Source organism: Rhinolophus hipposideros, assembly GCF_964194185.1.
Source record: "Rhinolophus hipposideros genome assembly, chromosome: 1".
NCBI lineage: Eukaryota > Metazoa > Chordata > Mammalia > Chiroptera > Rhinolophidae > Rhinolophus > Rhinolophus hipposideros.
This window is the reverse complement of record NC_138047.1, coordinates 58,711,286-58,732,007: the sequence shown is the minus strand read 5'-3', so window position 1 is coordinate 58,732,007 and position 20,722 is coordinate 58,711,286. Positions and strand designations below refer to the sequence as shown.

The following is a 20,722-nucleotide window of genomic DNA, read 5'->3' as shown; positions in this document are numbered from 1 at the left end:
AGTTATTGAGAAATGAATGAAAGTTGGGCAAAAAAATATATACACGTATCCTTCAGGAGGCTGTTACAGTAATTTGTTTAAGATAGAATGGGAGTTTGAGTCAAGTAAATGACAGTTGAAATGGTGAAAATTGAAGTGATTTGACTTATTCTGTTGGTACAAAAGTAATTACGGTTGAAAAGGTTAAAAATAATTGCAAAAACCACAATTACTTTTGCACCAATCTAATACATTTAAGAGATCTTGAGAGGACGTATACCACTATAATAAAAAAAACATGGGCTTACACTCTCTAAAGCTGTTTGTGTTTGTTGATACTACTGTGTAACGGTGAACCATTTTTTCATCCCTATGGAATCTGATTTCCGTCCTTAGTATAAATGTAATTTGTTTTTGTCAAATAATTTTTTAAAGTTTCTTTAACATTTCAATTACAGTTAACATACAATGCTATATTAGTTTCAAGTATACAACACAGTGATTAGACATTTATATCACTTACAAGGGGATCATCCCAGTAAGTCTATTAACCACCTGACACCATACATAGTTATTACATTATTGACTATATTCCCTATTCTGTACTTTACATCCCCGTGACTGTTTTTTTTTTTTCTCAAATGTACATGTTGCCAAACACAATAGATTTATTTCAGCCCTTATCTTGCTCAATCACTAATGATCGTTGGCTCCTTCTTCAATGTCCTTATCATGAATTCCTGTAACAGCACTTTTTTCTGCATTTCTTCCCATATTTCTAGCTGCTCTTTCTATTAAGAGTCAGATAAATTCCAAACTTTTTTGTTGTAATTTACAAGGTCCTCCAGAGTCCAGTCTCTGCCCATATTTCCAACCTACCTCTTTAAATCTCATTCAGCCCACTTCCTCCAAGAAACTTTCCCTGATTTCAAGTCCAGGTCAATTCTATACAATTGTATAACCAAGGTATGATTCTTTTTTTCTCTGAAGTACATTGAGAATTTTGTCTATATGTGTAATTTTCAAGAGACCTGACAGGGAGAAAAATTCCAATCTTTTTACTGAGAAAACTTTGGTAAAATAGACCACCATAGATGCATATTTTTTCTTTTGCTGTAAATTTTTCATCATACTACTATGATTATTTTTCTGTAAGTCACTTATTACAGTTTCAGCATGAAACTATTTTCTTGACTTGGCACATTTTAAGACTTACAGAAGACTGTTATCACTAATATTAACAAAGGGTAAAAATAAATATGTATTCCAAACAATATTAACAACTTGACATATTTGAAACTAGCACACATTTTAATAAAGCAAGAGCATGTTCTCCTTAGATGATTCAAAATCATCTCTCTCCTCATGTGCTTTTTATCTCAGCTCCCAGGGTAGGCCTACAGGGCAGACCCTAGAACTATCTTCTAGAGGTATATGAAATCAAGTAGGCGGGGCAAAAGTTAGGGACCAGTGGGTGGTGTGACTTGGAGAAGTGTACTGGGAGGCCAAGCTAAAAAGAAGCAGAAAGTTTCTACACAGGAATAGCACAGAGTTGGAAATGACAACCAGTCTGCCATGTACAGGCATTTTCCCTGCAACAGATGATTAGAATCTTAATTTTTTTCACCATTGCACTACTTTCACAGTTGTAAATTGAAATAAAAATATATCTACATATATTTCTATAATATATAGATAATAAAGAGCCATATTATATCCCTCGTGAATTACTTTTCAGGGAAGATATTAAAAGTCATACTATCAAATAACTATATATTATACACTAACTGTGCCTTTAGCGTATATACTTTTAGTTGTCGGATGAGATGTACTCACGCTCACTTTTCCATTGCGATTGTCTTCTTCTCTCACTGCCAAAGCTTTCAGAAAATTATCCTGCAGGTCTTTACCAGCACTTGTTAATGTCCTGTAAAAAGTAAGTCTTAGATTATAATATATCAGATAGCAAATATATTTAAAACACTCTGACGCCAAAGTTCTCTTTATTCTAAGTTACAATTTTCTTTTAACACTAAAGCGATATATACACATTATACACAATCATTATAAAACATGCACAATTATTATAGTATACTAGAATCCTAAAACTTCATATGGTTCCAGAGTCTTTATTTAAAAATAATTGGAATTGAGTCTATAAATAATATACATACCCATATTAATACTCATGCCAGATACAGTTCATTTCATTTACATGCCCATTTTATTCTTTTTATCATGCCATGAAAATTTAATATATTTATACCCCTCACTATAATATTTATACCCCAACAATTTTAAATTGCCTATAATTTAAATATAATTTATTTTTTTAATCTAAGAAAATTAAAATACTAGAGATACCTATGCCAATTCAGTTACTGGTATAGAGCATTAATTTTAGCTCTATGAGTGGAGATAATCAAGGCAAGAAAGGAAACTATATTGAGTTATCTCTGTCAAATTTTTTTAAAAGCATTAAATATTCAAAAGGAAAAATGAATTTCTCTAGAAGTAAAATTTAAAGGAAATGTATCACAAAGATCTTGATCAAGCAACAATAAACCACATAATGAAGAGTGAGTTCTAGTGTGATTTGCAATATAATGATCCTTTCTTCATATTGCAATTTCCTATATATTCAGCAAACATTTTTATCATCTACAATATACCAAGAACTATACCAGGCACATAATCCCTGCTCGCAAGTTGCCTGTGGTCTCTTAGAGATGATGAGATACATAAATATTATAATGTAATACCATGTAATAACTGTACTAGAGATATGCATGGATATCAGAAGAATTATTAAGAGAAACGTACAATCTATTCAAGGAAGTCACTTAATCTTAAGCTTTAAAACATTTACTGAATTAAACATTAGAAGATGAGACAGCATTAGACAATTTGGAATGGAGGTGGGGTGAAGAATGAGAGAGGTGTCAGTAACTACAAAGGAATATAAGAATAGAGATGTAAGAGGGCAGAACATTGTTGAGTAATTCCAAAGCAGTCAGAGAGCAAGTGCACAAAGTGAGGGAGAAACCATATAATATTAACAAAAGCTAACATTTTTACAACACACTGTTGTGGCAAAAATAGGGATAGACATAAAAAATATTTAAGAAATAAAATGGACCTGGTTATAGAGAAATTACTTTTGTGACAAGTTAAAGAGAAATTACTGCGAGGCTTTATTAAATCAACATGGACATGTATACTGTGTAACCTACTGATTACTTCGTTGATCTAGAAATGAAACACTTTAAATTGATCATAACTTGTCAGCTTTTGCTTTTCTCGCTTTAGATGCCTTGGCTTCTACTATCAATATCAACTAATAATTCAAACAGCCATTAAAAATAACCACTAATTGGTACCAATGGAGAGAATCAGATATTTGAGAAATTTTTCAATCCATTGGTCTGTCCAAAAGCGAGTCTTCCATATTACAAAATACCTATGCATGCACTTCTCTGATATTAAATCTCTAATATTTCAAATTTATTTTATCAGTTGTTTGCCCAAAGAAACATGTATCGTTTCTCCATTGCTCATAGGATAACTTCTCATCACTTGGTCAGTTTCTACCTAACTTCCTTGCTTGTATTCTATATTTAAAACCAGAATAAGTTAGAAATTCCCTGTGAAGTTTGAACAGAGAATTAGTTTTACAAATGTATCAGTCAGGACTGGTTAGGTTATGCAATAGTAACAAGTGGCCCAAATATCAGTGGTTTATAATTCAAAGGATCGTTTCTCAATAATGCAATGCTTCAATAGCAGGTTAAAGGTGGCTCTTCACTTTGGAGGGATGAAGTGAAAGGCTGATGAAACAGCCTTTACCTGAAACATCTTTGCTTATTGTGCAGAGGGAAAAGAGAACATGGCCACACACTGGCTCTTAAAGTATCGGCTTATAAGAGACACGTGTCACTTCCCTCACATTTTATCAGCCAGGCCTGAAATCAAGGGGATGGGAAAGTACAGTCCTGCCCAGGGAACAGTAGCAAATATTTGTAAACAGTAGCCCATGCATCCCTGGTTTCCGATAGCATAACCAAAAAAGACTGAGAGTAGATAGCACAGCAAATAAGAGCAATAAGGAAAACAACTTCTGAGTAAAAATTTAAAGTACAGAAAATGTGTTAAATGATGTAGTTCATTACAATATAACCAAATAAAGACTTTTGTGAAAATTAAGAGAATCTTAGCCCCAAAGCACAATTTTCCCCCAAGACCCACAGAACATTTTAAAAATTATGGCTGAAAGAATGAAATACATTTTGGTATGTGGGCCTCTGTGATAATGGTACACACCTGTTGTTTTTACCTCCCTAACATGCCTCCCCTTTTACTGGTAACAGAACCCTTATTTTTATTTGGGCAACGGTCGCTCCCATATTCTACAGGTTGGTAGAACAGTCAATCAAGATATCGGCTTACTCACAACTCTCACCCCATAAACTCCAGCTAATGAATATGCCTCAAGCTTGACCAATGTCACTTCACTTCATGAGAATGTACAGCGTTAACAGAAGACACAGGATGTAAGGCAGCTGGCGTTGTAGGGTCTGTCCTTATCTGCTACTACATAGCCTCATCATTCAACTTTTCTTCCAATCTATGATCATCAGAGCTGTTCCAATAACTTCCCTTTTTTATTTAGTTCATTAGAATTGGCTTCTATTCCTCACAAACAAAACCTGTAATTGATACAGTGGCTATCCAGTTAAGATGCTCCAGAGTTCCTAAAAGTTTTCATATAGCAAGTTTACGTCTTACTCCTCAAACCTCCCCAAACATATCTTGTTTTGTTGTAAATCTTTAGAACATTATAGGTAAGTTAAAGTTCAATTTGATCACCAACCAAAATGCCAAAACACCAAAGGAAACCATGATTAGCAGTTTTGCATGCACCTTTCAAGGTTATTTTCTATAGTTCATGTACTCATTTCTGTACCCATAAAAACAAATATACTCATAGTATCATATGGTGATTTGTTCATTTTATTATATAATTTGTAACTTACTGCCTCATTACCTTGTTGTTATTGTTCCTGGGAATACTTTACCAGAGTGCCGAGGAAGATCAAAATTATCCCCAGGGATATCAGACATGAAAAGGCAAAAGAATAGATTTATAGGAGCCATTCACTAGTAGGGAAGGATCTCCTAATAGTCTGCCAGCCCAGGCTCTCTTGCTAATGGGTGAGGTTTTCATGAGCTATCTGGGCCAGACCGGACAAGGGAGTAATAGCAGTAGAATTCTTGCTGCCCCTGGACTATGGCAGACGCTGTTCTTTCTTCCATGAAAATAAAAGTTTTCACCTGGGCATATAGCTTCCTGGAATAAAGACTACATTTCCTAGACTCTCTTGCAGCTATTTATGTCCATCTGACTAACTTTTTCACAATGGGAATCAAGTGAAAATCACGTACAACTTCTAAGAAGTGTATTAAAGGAGGTAATGTACCATTTTATCCATAGTTGGAATGCAATATAAGGACTGCTGCTCCAGCTGCCACCTGGACCTAAATTGGAGGTCACTATTATGGAGAAACAAGAGAAAGGAGCCCCGTCCCTGACACCTCGGAGCACTGACCCAGCCTTGATTGACACCCTATGCATTTCTGAAATATTGAAAAGAGTTTATATTTTGCTGTGGCCACAGTCATTTTGGGTTTTTCTACTATGTTTAACTAACCCTAATATAAACAGATACATTCATCATAGGAAATTTGCTCATGCTTCTGAAAAAGACATTTTTGTTGTATTGGCTTGGTGATCACAGTGGACTTTAACCTGATCTGTAATATTGTAAGGATTCCCCAGGAGACTATATTATTTGTGTAATTAAAATGAATTACTTTTTAAATAATCAAAAAGTTAAGTATTTTAAATGGCAGCATGAGATAATAGAAATTAAACTTAAATATAAGATGGAACATCAATCTTCTATTCCTATTCACCAACTCACCACATTTTTTTGAACCTGGGTTTCACGATGGATTAAATAATCTCGAAAACCCCTAACAGCTGTAAAACTTGTGATTTAAATGATCATACTCTATCATCGATCACCAAAATTCATTTATAATCACTCTAAGAAACGTGACTATTATACTGACAATACATTAAGATCACACTGTTCCTCTTTTACTATGATTCAAGTCTTACATATACAGACTTACATAATTTCCTACAACCTCTATGAGGAAGACAAAAGTATTTTTGGTATATAAATTGGGAACAAAGAGGATAAAGTTTATAACCCCCCTAAGCTATTTGCAGCAGAGTAAAAAAGTTATATAAATAATCAATTATTATGCCACACTACATCTGACAACCTGAAACTTCTCAGCAAGGGGAAATATTAGAAAAGAAAGTTAATGTAGAGTGTATGGTAAGGAATTCTTAAATCTTTAACATGCATTACTCTTACTTAACTAGATTTATTTAACAGTCAGTGACCTGAAAAACCTTGCTTAAATAAATATTACAGAAAGAGTTACTTCCTCAAGAAGTGAAGTAGGTCTGTTACAAAATCCTAGGCTTATAAGTTTTATAAAGGGAAATATTCCAACTTTGTTGTTTACATTGCACCACACTTTCAAACTGGGGTAAAAGTTATATGGATGAGTTAATTTTTAGCAACCTCATTAAATCATTAGCTAAATGTATTTATATAATCCTACATGAGTGACTCTAAATACATTCTTAATCCTCAATAATTAGACTACTGGTTTATGATTTAAGTATGCTGTTTGTATATCACACATATTCACATTATCAGATTAACACTCAGAGAAAGAATAAATAATGAAAGAAGAAAAAAATTTGGAACAACGCTAAAATAGAAACTTTCTTAGGAGTTCACTTATTTTAAATATTATAAAATCTTGCAGTAATCTTTATGCGATTAAGCATGGTGAAATTTTAAATGTCTAATTGGGAGTGTTCTAATAGGCAAGGTTTGATTAATCATTGAGATGTGTTCTAATAAGAAATTTCTGAATAATCACTAAATCAAATCAGTGATTTTAGTAGCAATACATTTAATCTACTTGGAAGCCTTCAGACTAATCTCTATGTTAGGCATTTTGCAAACAATTTCAATTATCCTCAAATAAAGCCTTAGCGGAGGATATGTGTATTTCTATTCTGGAGAAGCAGTTGTTTATAATCAGCTGGAATTCAGTTTTTAATTTAGATATCACCATTCCCAAGGCTTTATTCTACTACAGTGAAGCCTCACAATATATCAAAACATTATATTTATATCATAACATTTTCATATCATGAAAACAGTGAGAATTCACAGGGGATAAGGAAACTGTCGACAGCGGTGCGGCGGGGGGAGGGTGGAGGAGGAGGTGTGGGTGGCTGAAGTGAGCAGTCTTCACCTGGAAGTGCCCCTGGGAGCTTCCAGAGTATGGCCTTGAGACCCGTGTGGAAAGGTAATCAGCCATAATCAGTCCAGTCTATACTGGAATTCTGATGAACTTCTCTGTTCAGAAGTAATGTTGATCTCTTCTAAAATCAGCAAACTCCAACACAGTCTACATTTCACATGTTTAGAATTTACATTCAGCTCATTATCATTTGTTTGAAAAAACAATTCAACCTCTCTGTGCCCCAGTTACTTTAATGATGCTTTTGTAAACTCGGTTGGAAAAAATTTAGTGGAGAATAAAGTAAAAAACAATAGACGAGTAAAAGCTTATTATAAAAATTCTATAATGTAATCTTTTAAAGAAACAAACACACTTATCTATAAAAAAGCAGTTTTCAGAAATAGCTTGGTTTCCCATGGTAAGTTTACTGAGAAAACTATTTGTATGTATTTGTATGGTTTCAAATAACATATATTTGATTTTTCAGAGGCCAAAATAGAAAAATTGTTTGCAAACTTGATTTAAAAACACAATTTTATTTAAAACAACATGTGGATTTTTAGACAATGAAGTATTAAATATGGGAGATATTTTTTTATAGTACTTTAATTTAGGGCACCTGTTGCTTTGTCAGAGAGAAATGATCTTGTACATTTTGTTGAGGACAAAACAGTAACTTTTTGTTTTGTCTTTTACATAAATGAGAAGGGAAAATATCCCACTTTCTCCCCAAATACAATGTTTTATAAATATTGTCAATACTGGTAAATCTTTACATTTCTTTTCTCAATGTATTATAATATATTTGCTCTGTTTTAGCTCGGGCTGCCATAACAAAATACCATAGACTATTAGGCTTAACGAACATTTTTCTAACAGTTCTGGAGATTGTAAATCCAAAGTCAAGGTACCAGCATGGTCTGTTTCTGTTGAGAACTCTCTTCCTGGCTTGTAGATTGCTGTTTTCTTGCTGTGTCTTCACATGACAGAGAAAGAACAAGATCAAGTTCTCTGTTGTCTCTTCTAACATGGCACAAATCCTATCATAAGGGCCCCACCATCATAATCTCATCTAAATCTAATTACCTCCCAAAGGCCCATGGCCAAATACCATTGCACTGGGGATTAGGGTTTTAACATATGAGTTGGGGGTGGGGGTGCAATTCCATCTATAGCATGCTCTTTCTGCCTTCAGAACTCATTTCCCACATTTTATTTTTCTGTCCTGCTTGCCTTATAACCTCTTTTGTGCAACTTGGAACTAGTTCAAATTTTCTTTTATCATGTGGAGTAAGTTAGAAAGTTTTCACCTCTTGAGATACATATTATGTTACTGAAGTCAGCTATTTGTTCCTCTCCAGCTCTCTTTAGTAAGGTGCAAACCATTTCAAGCCAGATAACCACAAAAAGACCCAAATGACACAGACTATTGTGATTTGCCTCAAATAGCATGGAGAAAAACTTCCTGTTCCATATCTTGAATATGAAAATAATATACTAATTATAAGATGATTTTAACCTTTATATGTGTGAAATATAACAAGCATACATAAAATAGCATAACACTTAAATACAGAGTTAATATGTTATGACAAAACCAATCCTGTAACTCATCACTTAGATCAAGAAATAGAACAATGACTACACTCCGGAAGCCCCTGAGTATTCCTTCCTGCTCACAATGCCATCTCTCCCTCATTTTCTCACTTTTATGATACTCACTTCCATGCTTTCTCCTTATCTCAGTCTTCAACTTTCATGATCATCATTCCCTTTTATCACTTAAGTGTGTAAACCCAAACAATATATTTTAATTTGCCTGGTTTTGAACTTTCTATAAATGGAATCATGAAATGTATATTTTAATATATTGTTTCTTTCATTAATATTTTATGTTCCATACATATTGGTATACATGGCTGTACTTCATTTTCATTATATTCTCTTATAAGAATAAAACTATTTATTTATCCTTGCTATTATATAGACCTCACAGTTGTTTCTCACTTGGGTCTATTATAAACATGTTGCTAGAATTTCCAGTACTTGCATCCTAGTATAAAATTCTCTAAGATCTTTAGCTAGCAATTAGCTGTATTCTAGGATATTTGTAACTTTGACTTTACAAAATAATGCCAAGTTCTTTCCAAAATGGTTGAAACAATTTACACACCCACTACCAGAGCCTGAAAGTTCCTTTTGCTCCACCATTCCCAACATGCTGTATTTTAGTACTTTTTAATATTAAGCAACTCAATGTGTTTGTACTAGTCTCTCATCATGTTTTTAATTTGCAATACCTTAACTATTTTTATGTTTTGTGTATATACATTTTACATCTGAACTGTATGTCCTCTGAAAACAGAAATTGTACAGAAGGGGAAACACAACCCGGGAACAATTTCGAGTCCTTTCCTTTGAGCACAAATTCAATAGAAGAATCCACCTTTAATATCTGAGGGATTATTTTTTAAAGATCCAAGAGGGAAAAATATTGGAGTTAAATCCAACATGTGGTTTTTGAGTCTCACTTTCTCTTGTAAGCTATTCTTGGTGGCCTTTCATTTTATAAAAAATATGATTTAAACAATGTTTCTTAAGAATCAGATCAGTCAGGATTACACTTAGAGGTCTTTATGGTTTAGGAACTTTTACACTACATACTGTGATTTCCATGAAATTTCCAGGAGGTCATCAATTTATATTCTAATAACTCTCAGAAAAGGGCACTACTTGAGAAATGAGATTCATTTATTGGTGAGAAGGAATGAGAATCAAATTTCCATTGAGAAGATAAATAGCACCACATTCCCCACCCTTTTCTATGTGAAAGAGTTTTTAAATCATCAAATGTTCAGTAAAGCTATCAGCATCTCTGGCAAAATAACTGCAACTGTCAGGAGCTCACAGAAGAAAGACGAGAAGTGCTAACACGTACACTAGACAGCTGTTTCTTATCTTTTTCTGTTTTGAGGGAAACCCAAGTGGGAGGCCTGAAAACTGTGGTATCTTACATCAATCAAACTCTACTCCCCATGGATGAAAAGTTGTGCTTTTTTTGGGGAGAACACAATGGGTTGGCTTCTGTGTGAGAAAGTGTCTCTGAACTCTTTTTTTTTTTTTTTTTTGTAAATTTGGCAGATTTCTCTAGTTGGTTCTTAAATATGGTAGGTTAACATGTTCTCACACTTTAAGGGGGGAAAAGGGTTGCTCAGAGAGGAAATAAATGCTCTTAGTCTCTGAATGTGTTTGATTTCATTCTGAAAACACATTAAAATGTAACTGTTTTTACTCTCTTCTGGGAAGCAGCTAAATCTTTTATGTGATTTGAAATATACTTCCTGATCTTCCAGTTATATTTATACAGTGCAAGCCAATGAGAAAATAAAAAGCAAGGAAAGTGACCCCTTATTTGATATGCTGTCCTCCAAATTCCTCTCTTTCTATGGGAATCAAGACTTCCTGCTGCATAGAACACTGAAGTTGGTATGCAGAGCACCCTAAGCAGATGAAGTCTTAGAAAGCTGAATGTCCTGAGGCTCAGCATACTTATGCTAGGTATATATAATATCTAGTCTCTACGTGTGTGTCTCTAGTTAATAATTTTTTGAAAGATTATATAAAGAGGAAGATAACTTGATACAATGGAATTCCAAAGAACAACTCACCAAAGAAAGGCAATCAAAGCAGAAGCCCATACTGCATTTCTCAAGAATGGTACACGGCAGTGGGGATTGTCACACATCAGGAATGGTGGGCTCTTCAGTGCTCAGAGCAGAAGAGTATTCAGATGAGGGGAGGGACTGCATCAAAGAGTATTGGTGTGAGACTATGGGGAGAAAGATGCCTGAAGAAGACAGTTAAGAAGTTCCTTAAACCAAAGTCAGCCAATAAAGAGTTATGGCTCCCAGAAATGGATCCACCTTAATATCCATCCCACACTTAATTACTGGGAGAAAGCAGCCCAGCAGAGGTGTGGCCTGGGTGCAAATGCACAATAGGTTTCAAAGAACATCCAATGGGGCTCTCACTTAATTACACTCCCTATGTGAGATGCATTCTCCTGACAACCACAATTCTCCCTTCCTCCAAAACAAAAATTCTGAGGTTCACAAATATGGATGGATCTCGAGAGAATAATGCTAAGTGAAATAAGTCAGACAGAAAAAGCAGAGAACCCTATGATTTCACTGATATGTGGTATATAAACCAAAAAGAACAAGACAAACAAATGAGAAACAAAAACTCATAGACACAGACAATAATTTAGTGGTTACCAGAGGGTAAGGGGGTGGGGGGTGGGTGATGAGGGTAAAGGGGATCAAATATATGGTGATGGAAGGAGAACTGACTCTGGGTGGTGAACACACAATGGGATTTATAGACGATGTAATACAGAATTGTACACCTGAAATCTATGTAAATTTACTAACAATTGTCACCCCAATAAAATTAATTTAAAAAAAAAAAAAAAAAAAAAAAATTCTGAGGTTCAAAAACACCAACATAATAACTCATGTTTTTTTATCACAAATATAGTCTCAAGGTAAATTGCCTAAATTGTTATCAACAATATGCTTATTGAAAACACTGTAAGATTATTTTGCAGATCTTTTGTTTCCTTAAGATATATTCCACTAGGAATGTATGACCAGATTACTGTGTTTTAAAGTCACTACACTTGGAAAAGGTCCTTTCTTTATGAATATGATACCAGCTCAATACATAATTAGGTTCATTTATTGATTTTTATTTCAATTTTTAAGAGACAAAGTTTTGCCTTATAATCATATAAAATATTTATAGAATTCTAAAATCAAATGTACAATTTAGAGATTTAAAGAAGTCTTTCTTGCATCTCCCCCAGTTCACTCTACTTTATTCTACTCCCTTCCCTCTACATAGACCATCATTTAAAAAATGATTAACCTTATACTGCTTTTTAAAGTGTTATTTTTAATATAAGCATATCTACCTATCATATAGCTAGCCAGCTATGTATTTATTTATGTAAATAGTAGCATTCTACACACATTTTTCTCAACCTTGCTTTTTCACTTTGCATTATATTCAGGGAGTTATGCCATAGTAGCAAAAGACATTTTTACTACTTTTTTGCATAGTACTGTTGCATAGTACTATATTATAGAAACATACCATAGTTTAGTCACCTACATATCATTCATTTGAGTTGTTCCCTATTTTTGCTATGATAAATATTGCTTTATTATAGTTTTGTGCATAGGTCATTTCATATATTTACCAGTATATTTTGGGGATAAATTGCTAGACATAGAATTTTGGCCAAAGAACACCGGAATATTTTTTGTTAAACATTATCAAATTCCCCTTCAATGAGGTTAAGTCATTTTGTAGTCCTCACAACAGTTTATAAAAGTGTCAGTTTCTACACAGCCTCATCAATAAAATATTTTGTAAAGCTTTTAGATTTGTGCTGATCCAATAAGTGAGAAACTGTAACTCAGTATACCTTTTGTATTTATATTATAAACGAAAGTGAACATATTTTTATCTATAAACTATCATACATTTCTTTTTCTGTGAACTATATGTTGATACCTCATTGTAAAAATAGTACTGTTGGCCTCTTTCTTTTCTACATTCTTCTTTAAATGTGAAGAATTTTAGCTCTTTTCTGATACAGACAAGTGATACAAGTTGTAAATAATTTTTTCATGTGTCATTCTACTTTGCTTATAGTTCCTTTTACCAAGAAAATGTTGTGGGTTTTTTTAATGAAATGATCAATCTTTCCCTTACTATGGATTTTGAATCACTTACAAATTATAAAGGAATTCATTCATTCTTTCTTTTAGAACTTGAATGGTTTCTTTTTATTTGTTTTAACATTTATATCTCTAATTCCTTGAATTAAACCTGAAATATGATGTGATAAATTGATCCAATTTTGACTTTTTGTCTTTTTGCTATTTAGTTATCCCAACAGCAATTATTTAAAAGTCCATCTTTGTTTTTTACAATGATTTAAGGCGATATCTTTATAATTCTTTATAGTGAATTCCTGTATCTACTTGAGTCTATTTCTGTTTTGTATTTTGTTCTACTTTATCTGGTCATGCATTAATACCACACTATCTTGATTATAGAAGTTGTATGTTTTAATATCTGGTAAAATTAACCCTGTCGCTCTTTTACAGGTTTTTGTGTGTGTGTGTGTGTGTGTGTGTGTGTGTGTGTGGATAGTCTTGCTTGCTTTTTCCAAATGAATTTTATAATTAAATTGTCTGTTTTCAAAAAAACTCAAAAACTGATCATCATATATTAGGATAATTTTAAATATCTAAATGTTATAGCTTGTGTTTCTAAAGATGATTGTAACAATGCTTCCCATCTCATATGTTATTTTGTAATATGAGCCTTGCTCTCTCCCATTAAAAAGTGGAATCAACTTTTTGACCTATATAAGATGGAAAAAATGACATTGAATGACATTTAAAAGGCCTGAAAGCTTACACTTTTGTACTTTAAAGAATCCACCCACCAGGTTAGACTTCCAACTATTCTGAATCTGTCATGTTATATGCAAGTCCAAGCTGGCTACATGGAGATTCCACATGAAGAGAAATAGATGTTTGGCCATCCCAACTGAGAAGACATGTAACTGAAGAAGCCATTTTGGATATTCCAGCCCCAACAGACACTACATGGCATAAAGATCAGCTATTTCCAATAAGACCTACCCAAGTTGTAGAATCATGAGAAAGTAAATATATCATCATCATCATCATCATCATCATCATCATCAACCACTGAGTTTTGGGCTGGATTGATTTGCAGTGATAAACAACTAAAATAGAAATGATCAAGACTTTTCTCCTCAGCAATATTTATATGATGGATTATATTGTTTTCAGTCTCCTTTGTTTCCTGTTTCCCTCTACTGAATCACTTGTTAGATTTTATTTAAGATTTTTGCATCATATTTATAAGTAAGGATAATCAGTAGATATGTTTTTAGGTATAAGCTTTGTAAGATTTGTGAATCAATACTAAATACACTTCATAAGATGAACTTGAAAGTTTTCTTTCTTTTTTCAATGCTCTGAAACAGTTTAAGTAGCATCTGCGACTACTATCTGATATTTAACAGTTTGGTGGAATTCCTGGGACAACAACCGTGCCTGGAACTTTTTTCTGGTGCAGCTCCTTAACTACTCTGAGTCAAGAGTTAATCTCAGGCCTGTGTCAATTCAGGCCTGCCTTAGAAAATGACCTCTAATCTATTTGCACAGCACCACTTTCTTTGGAACTACAGAAGGTAGACAGGGAATTTTGTGTCTGCTCTCTCTGCTGTGTGGGGCTGCACTGGATTGAGGGAGCTTTAAATTGAAATGTAGGCTTTGACTAGAAAGGGGTATAAGATTGGCATAAAACTGGAGTTGCAGCTTCTCTGTGTCATGGTCAGGCACATGTACTCCAGCTCACAGACTCGTAGATGCTTCTATGTACTTCAACTATTGCTAGGCCTTTCTCAGAGAGGAAGATGTTCCATTCACCTTATTGCCAGTCCTAAAATTTCTATTAAGCTAATTAAATGTAGTATTAGATTAAAGCCATGTGTTTTAGGAGTCTGATCACCAGACTAAACACATAAAAACTATCACACTGTGCACACCTATTCTATTTTTGTCCATAATAATTGATCTGTTTAGACAGTTAATCCCTACTATGGCCAATTTTGGATACTTTTCTAGACAATGTACCTATTTCATCTACTGTTTACAAATTTATTTTCATAGTGTTGTGTGGTCTCTTGACTTTTTATTAATCTTCTATTTTAATAGTTATACCACCCTAGTCATTTCTCATTTTACATGTTTGTAGCTTCTTTTGTCTTAATTGGGTTAGCTAGTGGTTTAACAATTATGTTGATGTTTTCCTTCAAAGAACTGGCATTAGGATTTATTATTAAGTCCACATTTTTCTCACTTATTTTGGATTTTTAAATTAATGTCTTCCTTTATCTTTGGGGGGGTACTTTGTAGTCCTTTTCTAACTTTTGAATTGAGTGCTTAATTAATTTGTTTTTATTTTTTATTTTTATTGATATAGATATTTAATGCTATACATTTTTCTCTGAAAACTGCTTTAATTGTATCCTTAGATTCTAATAGTTTATTTTTTCTATTCTTATTTTTAAGAAATCCTATTTCATTTTCTCTTTCCCCTTTGACTCCAGGGTTATTTAATAAGATGTTTTTTAAAGTCCCACTTCAGAAGACTTTTTTATTGTTGTTATTAGTGTTATTTACTGAATTGTGGTCTGTTAATGCTCTTTGTAGTAATTGTGGGGGTAAAATTTATTAAGGGAGTTTTTTGGGAGGTGTATATGTGTGGGCAAGATGTAGTCCAATTTGTAAAACGTTCCATGTGGACTTGAAAAGGTAAAGTCTTTATGATCATAGTTTAGACTTTACTATATGTTTATTAAAATGGACTCTGTTAATTACATCATCTTTTATCTATTTAGGAAATATTTGCTCTGTTTTGGATTGAGAGATGTAATAATGTCCCCTACTATTAGTGTGCATCTGCTATTTGTCATTTCATCTACTGTGGTTTCTGATTTATAAATTTATAAATGTTACTGGCTAATTAACTAGGTAATTATTAATAACTCTCATTAATAATACTGTGATTTTAGCTTTAAGAATTATAATTGACTGTCATTGTCTATTAATGTTTTTTTTATTTGAATACTAATTTATTAGATATCAAAATTGTAACATAATTTTTTGGTGTTTGTCTAGAATACTTGTGTTCTTTTATTTATTTTTGCACTTCTATATTTCTTTAATTTTGATGTGTCTTTACATGAAATACGGAACATTTTGTTTTTATGATTGAATTAAGTTGATTTACATATATGTATTGATGTGATTAATAAATTTGGCCTTAGTTTATGTCATATTGCATCTTACAGACACATACACACAAACACACAGTTTTTCACCATGAAGTTACATCTTCGCTACTGTGTTATATCTTTTGCTTTATATATTCTCTGGCATTAAGGAAGGCTTGTATTTTGAGTAAATGAATACCTCTATGTGAATAAGTTTATAAGAAACTTTTGTCCTCTCTCTTTTAGCTAATGTTCACTGTTCCTACTATAAAAAATAGTGAAATTAAGTACCAGTATTTTTCCCTCCCACTCTTTCCTCTAAACATTTAACTTGAAACGATATGCCTTTTACTCTCAATGAACTTACTCTATTTTCATATCTTTACCTTATTTTTGAAGACTGTAGCTATATTGTCAGTGTACATAATAATTTTATACTGTACGATCTCCTTCATATCCTATTTAGGCTTAGTTTTACAGATACATATATATTTAGTATTTACCAGTCCTTTGGTTTATGTCTTCCTGGTCATGTTGGTGGTCTGAAGTGCATTCTCCAGTTAATTCCTCAGGAAGGCTCATTCTCACGTGCCCTTGGATAGTGCGTTTGCAGCCTTCATTCAAAAAGTTTAGTTTGGCCAGATATAAAATCTTTGGGTCATATTTTCTTTCTTTGACTCTCTTAAGTATTACTCTATTATTTGCTGGCATAAAACACTGAAAAATCTGATGAAAATCTGAATTTCTTTTTTTTTTTTAATTAAAGTTTACTGGGGTCACAATTGTTAGTAGAGTTATATAGATTTCAGGTGTACAATTCTGCAATATATCATCTATATATCACATCGTGTGTTCACCACCCAGAGTAACCATATTCTCTTTTCATCACCATATATTTGATGAAATCACATGGTTCTTGACTTTTTCTGTCTGACTTATTTCGCTTAGCATTATAATTTCAAGATTCATCCATGTTGTCTCAAATGGTACTATTTCATCTTTTCTTACTGCCGTATAGTATTCCACTGTGCGTATATACCACAACTTCTTTATCCATTCATCTATCAAAGGACATTTTGGTTGTTTCCTTGTCTTGGCCACCGTAAACAAAGCTGCAATGAACATTGAAGCACATATGTCTTTATGGATAAATGTTTTCACATTATTTGGGTAGATACCCAGGAGAGGGATTGCTGGGTCATATGGTAATTCTATTCTTAATTTTTTGAAGAACCTCCACACTGCCTTCCATAGTGGCTGCACCAATCTGCATTCCCACCAATAGTGTATGAGGGTTCCTTTTGCTCCACAGCCTCTCCAACACTTGTTACTATTTGTCTTTTTGATGATAACCCTTCTAACTGGTGTGATTTTCTTTGTGGTTTTTATTTGCATTTCTCTGATGATTAGTGATGTTGAGCATTTTTTCACAGATCTATTGGCCATTGGTATGTCCTCTTTGGAGAAATGTCTCTTCAGGTCTTCTGCCCATTTTTTTGTTTTTATTTCAAGTATTGATTTATTTATATATATATATATATATATATATATATATATATATATATATATATATATATATTTTTTTTTTATTAGTTTCAGGTGCACAAAACAAAGTAATACTTAGACGTTTATCATTTATATCACTCACACTGTGGATCCCCCCCATCCATTATCGCACCGAGCCATCACATTTCCACTGTCTCCACTCCCAATGCTGTACTCCACCTCTTGTTAGTATATACATACATATGTATACATGTACACCTGAAGCTGAACAATAATGAATGCCAACTATAATTATATATATAATTATATATAATTATAGTTGGCATTCATTATTGTTCAGCTTCAGGTGTACATTGCAGTGATCAGGCATCTACATCTTCCCTGAGGTGGTCTCCCAAATGGGAGACGTGTCCATCGAATACCCTACAAAATCTTTACAACATTATTGATTACGTTCCCCAAATTAATTTTCAAAACCCCGTGGCCATCTTGTGGTTACCAACTGTTTTCTAATCCCCTCACCTTCCCCCTTATCCCCCCCCACCCATCTAACAACCCTCAGTTTTTCCTCTTTGTCTCCAAAACTGTTTCTGATTAGTTCATTCACTTATTCTCTTCTTTATATTCCGCATATAAGTGAGATCATATGGTACTTGTCTTTTCTGTCTGACTTATTTCACTTAACATTATGTTCTCTAGGTCCAACCATGTTGTTGCAAATGGTATGATTTCTTTCTTCTTTATGGCTGCATAATACTCCATTGTATAAATGTACCACAGTTTCTTAATCCAGTCATCTACCGATAGGCATTTCGGTTGTTTCCATGTCTTGGCTATTGTGTATAGTACTGCAATAAACATAGGAGTGCATAAAGATTTTTGAATTGGAGTTTTGGGTTTCTCCGGATAGATACCTAGGAGTGGAATTATTGGATCATAGGGTAGTTCCATTTTCAGATTTTTGAGATACCTCCATACTGTTTTCCATAGTGGCTGCACCAATCTGCAATCCCACCAACAGTTCCTCTGCCCATTTTTTAATTGGATTGTTTGTTTCTGTTGTTGGTGAGTTGTATGAGTTCCTTGTATATTTTGGATATTAGATCCTTATCAGAGGCACTGTTTGCAAAAATCTTCTCTCATTTGGTTCATTGCCTCTTTATTTTGTCAATGGGTTCTTTTGCTGTGCAGAAGGTTTTTAGTTTGATATAGTCCCATTCATTTAGCTTTTATTTCCCTTGTCTTTGGAGTCAAATTCATAAAATACTCTTTGAACATAAGGTCCATAAATTTAGTACCTATGCTTTCTTCTATGCACTTTATTTTTTCAGGTCTTATGTTTAGGTCTTTGATACATTTTGAGTTAATTTTGGTACATGGTGACAGACAGCAGTCTAATTTCATTCTTTTGCACATGGTTTTCCAATTCTCACAGCACCATTTATTGAAAAGGCTGTCTTTTCTCCATTGTATGTTTTTGGCTTCTTTGTTGAAAATTATCTGTCCATATTTATGTGGGTTTATTTCTGAGTTCTCAATTCTATTCCATTGGTCTGTGTGTCTGCTTTTCTGTCAATACCATGCTGTTTTGATTATTGTTGCCCTGCAGTACAAGCTGAAGTCAGGGAGTGTGATATTCCCAGCATTGTTCTTTTTTCTTAAGATTGCTTTGGCTATTAGGGGTCTTTTGTCGTTCCATACAGATCTGATGGTTTTTTGTTCTATTTCTTTAAAAAATGTCATTGGGATTTTGATGGGGATTGCATTAAATCTCTATATTGCTTTGGGTAATATGGCCATTTTAACTATGTTGATTCTTCCAATCCATGAACATGGAATGTCTTTCCATTTCTTTGTGTCTTCTTCAATTTCTTTTAAAAATGTCTTATCATTTTCACTATATAGATCTTTCACATCCTTGGTTAAGTTTATTCCTAGGTATTTTATCTATTTTTGTGTTGCAATTGCAAAAGGATTTTTTTTTATTTCTTTTTCTGAGATTTCATTTTTAGTATATAGGAATGCAACGGACTTTTGCACGTTGATTTTGTAGCCAGCAACTTGACTGTATTCATGTATTGTTTCTAATAGCTTTTTGGTGAAGTCTTTGGGGTTTTCTATATATAGCACCATGTCATCTGCAATTTCTTTTTCTTATAAGTCTTGGTCTTTTTGCCTATTTTTCCCCAAAGGCTTTTTTTTTCTTTTTCCTTAAATTTCATTTTTCTAAACCATGTCTTATTGTTGACTATTCTGTGCTTCTCCCCTCCCTCCAGAAAGGTAGCATGTCCTTCTAATATGTAATTTCAAGTTTTTTATTAAAATATAATATTTAGTTTTAATCTTATTTTGTTGCTTTGGTTTTTCTTCTCCAGAAACTAGTATTGTGTCTGTGTGTGTGTTATCCATGCCCTTTATACTTTTATATAGTCTTTATCTATCTACTATTACTTTCAAGTCCTTTTAAACTCTTCATCCTGCATAATTTTTAAATTTTTTCTCCTTTTTATCTTCTATTCCTCCTAAAGCATTGTGCATTGCTTTTATTCACAACTATGTTCCTTTTAGTTTATTCTTCATTTATTGAATGCATTTTTTCTAACTGTATGTTTTGTTAGCTTTCTTAATTTAATAATGAGAATCCAACTTTTTTATCTTATTGCCTTTGTCTATAAGATGAATGTTAACTATATACAAGGTGAAATTATTCTGATTAACATCACATCCAAGTTAAAAAAAAATAAGAAAAGCACATTAAACAAATGCAACATTAATGAAAATGTCTGATTGCTGCCTTTTAGCAATTCTTGGCAGCCCAAAATAAACCGAGAATGAAAAAACAGCATTAATAACAACCGTCGATAGTCAACGGGGTTGCTGTGGGCTTAAGATACTTCGTGCAAGGATGCCCTTAATACGTTGTCTGGCACATAAAAGGTGCTCGGTAAATAA

At 33.3% G+C, this 20,722-nt stretch overlaps 1 protein-coding gene across 1 annotated transcript in view; it reads right to left on the bottom strand.

Annotated features, from left to right (window-relative positions):
• The window catches only part of CFAP299 (cilia and flagella associated protein 299), a 543,118-nt gene that overhangs the window by 311,239 nt on the left and 211,157 nt on the right, over positions 1-20,722 (bottom strand). Inside the window, exon 3 of the mRNA XM_081049078.1 lies at positions 1,816-1,906. Coding sequence (XP_080905204.1) covers positions 1,816-1,906 — 91 coding nt within the window. The remainder of the gene's footprint in view (positions 1-1,815; positions 1,907-20,722) is intronic.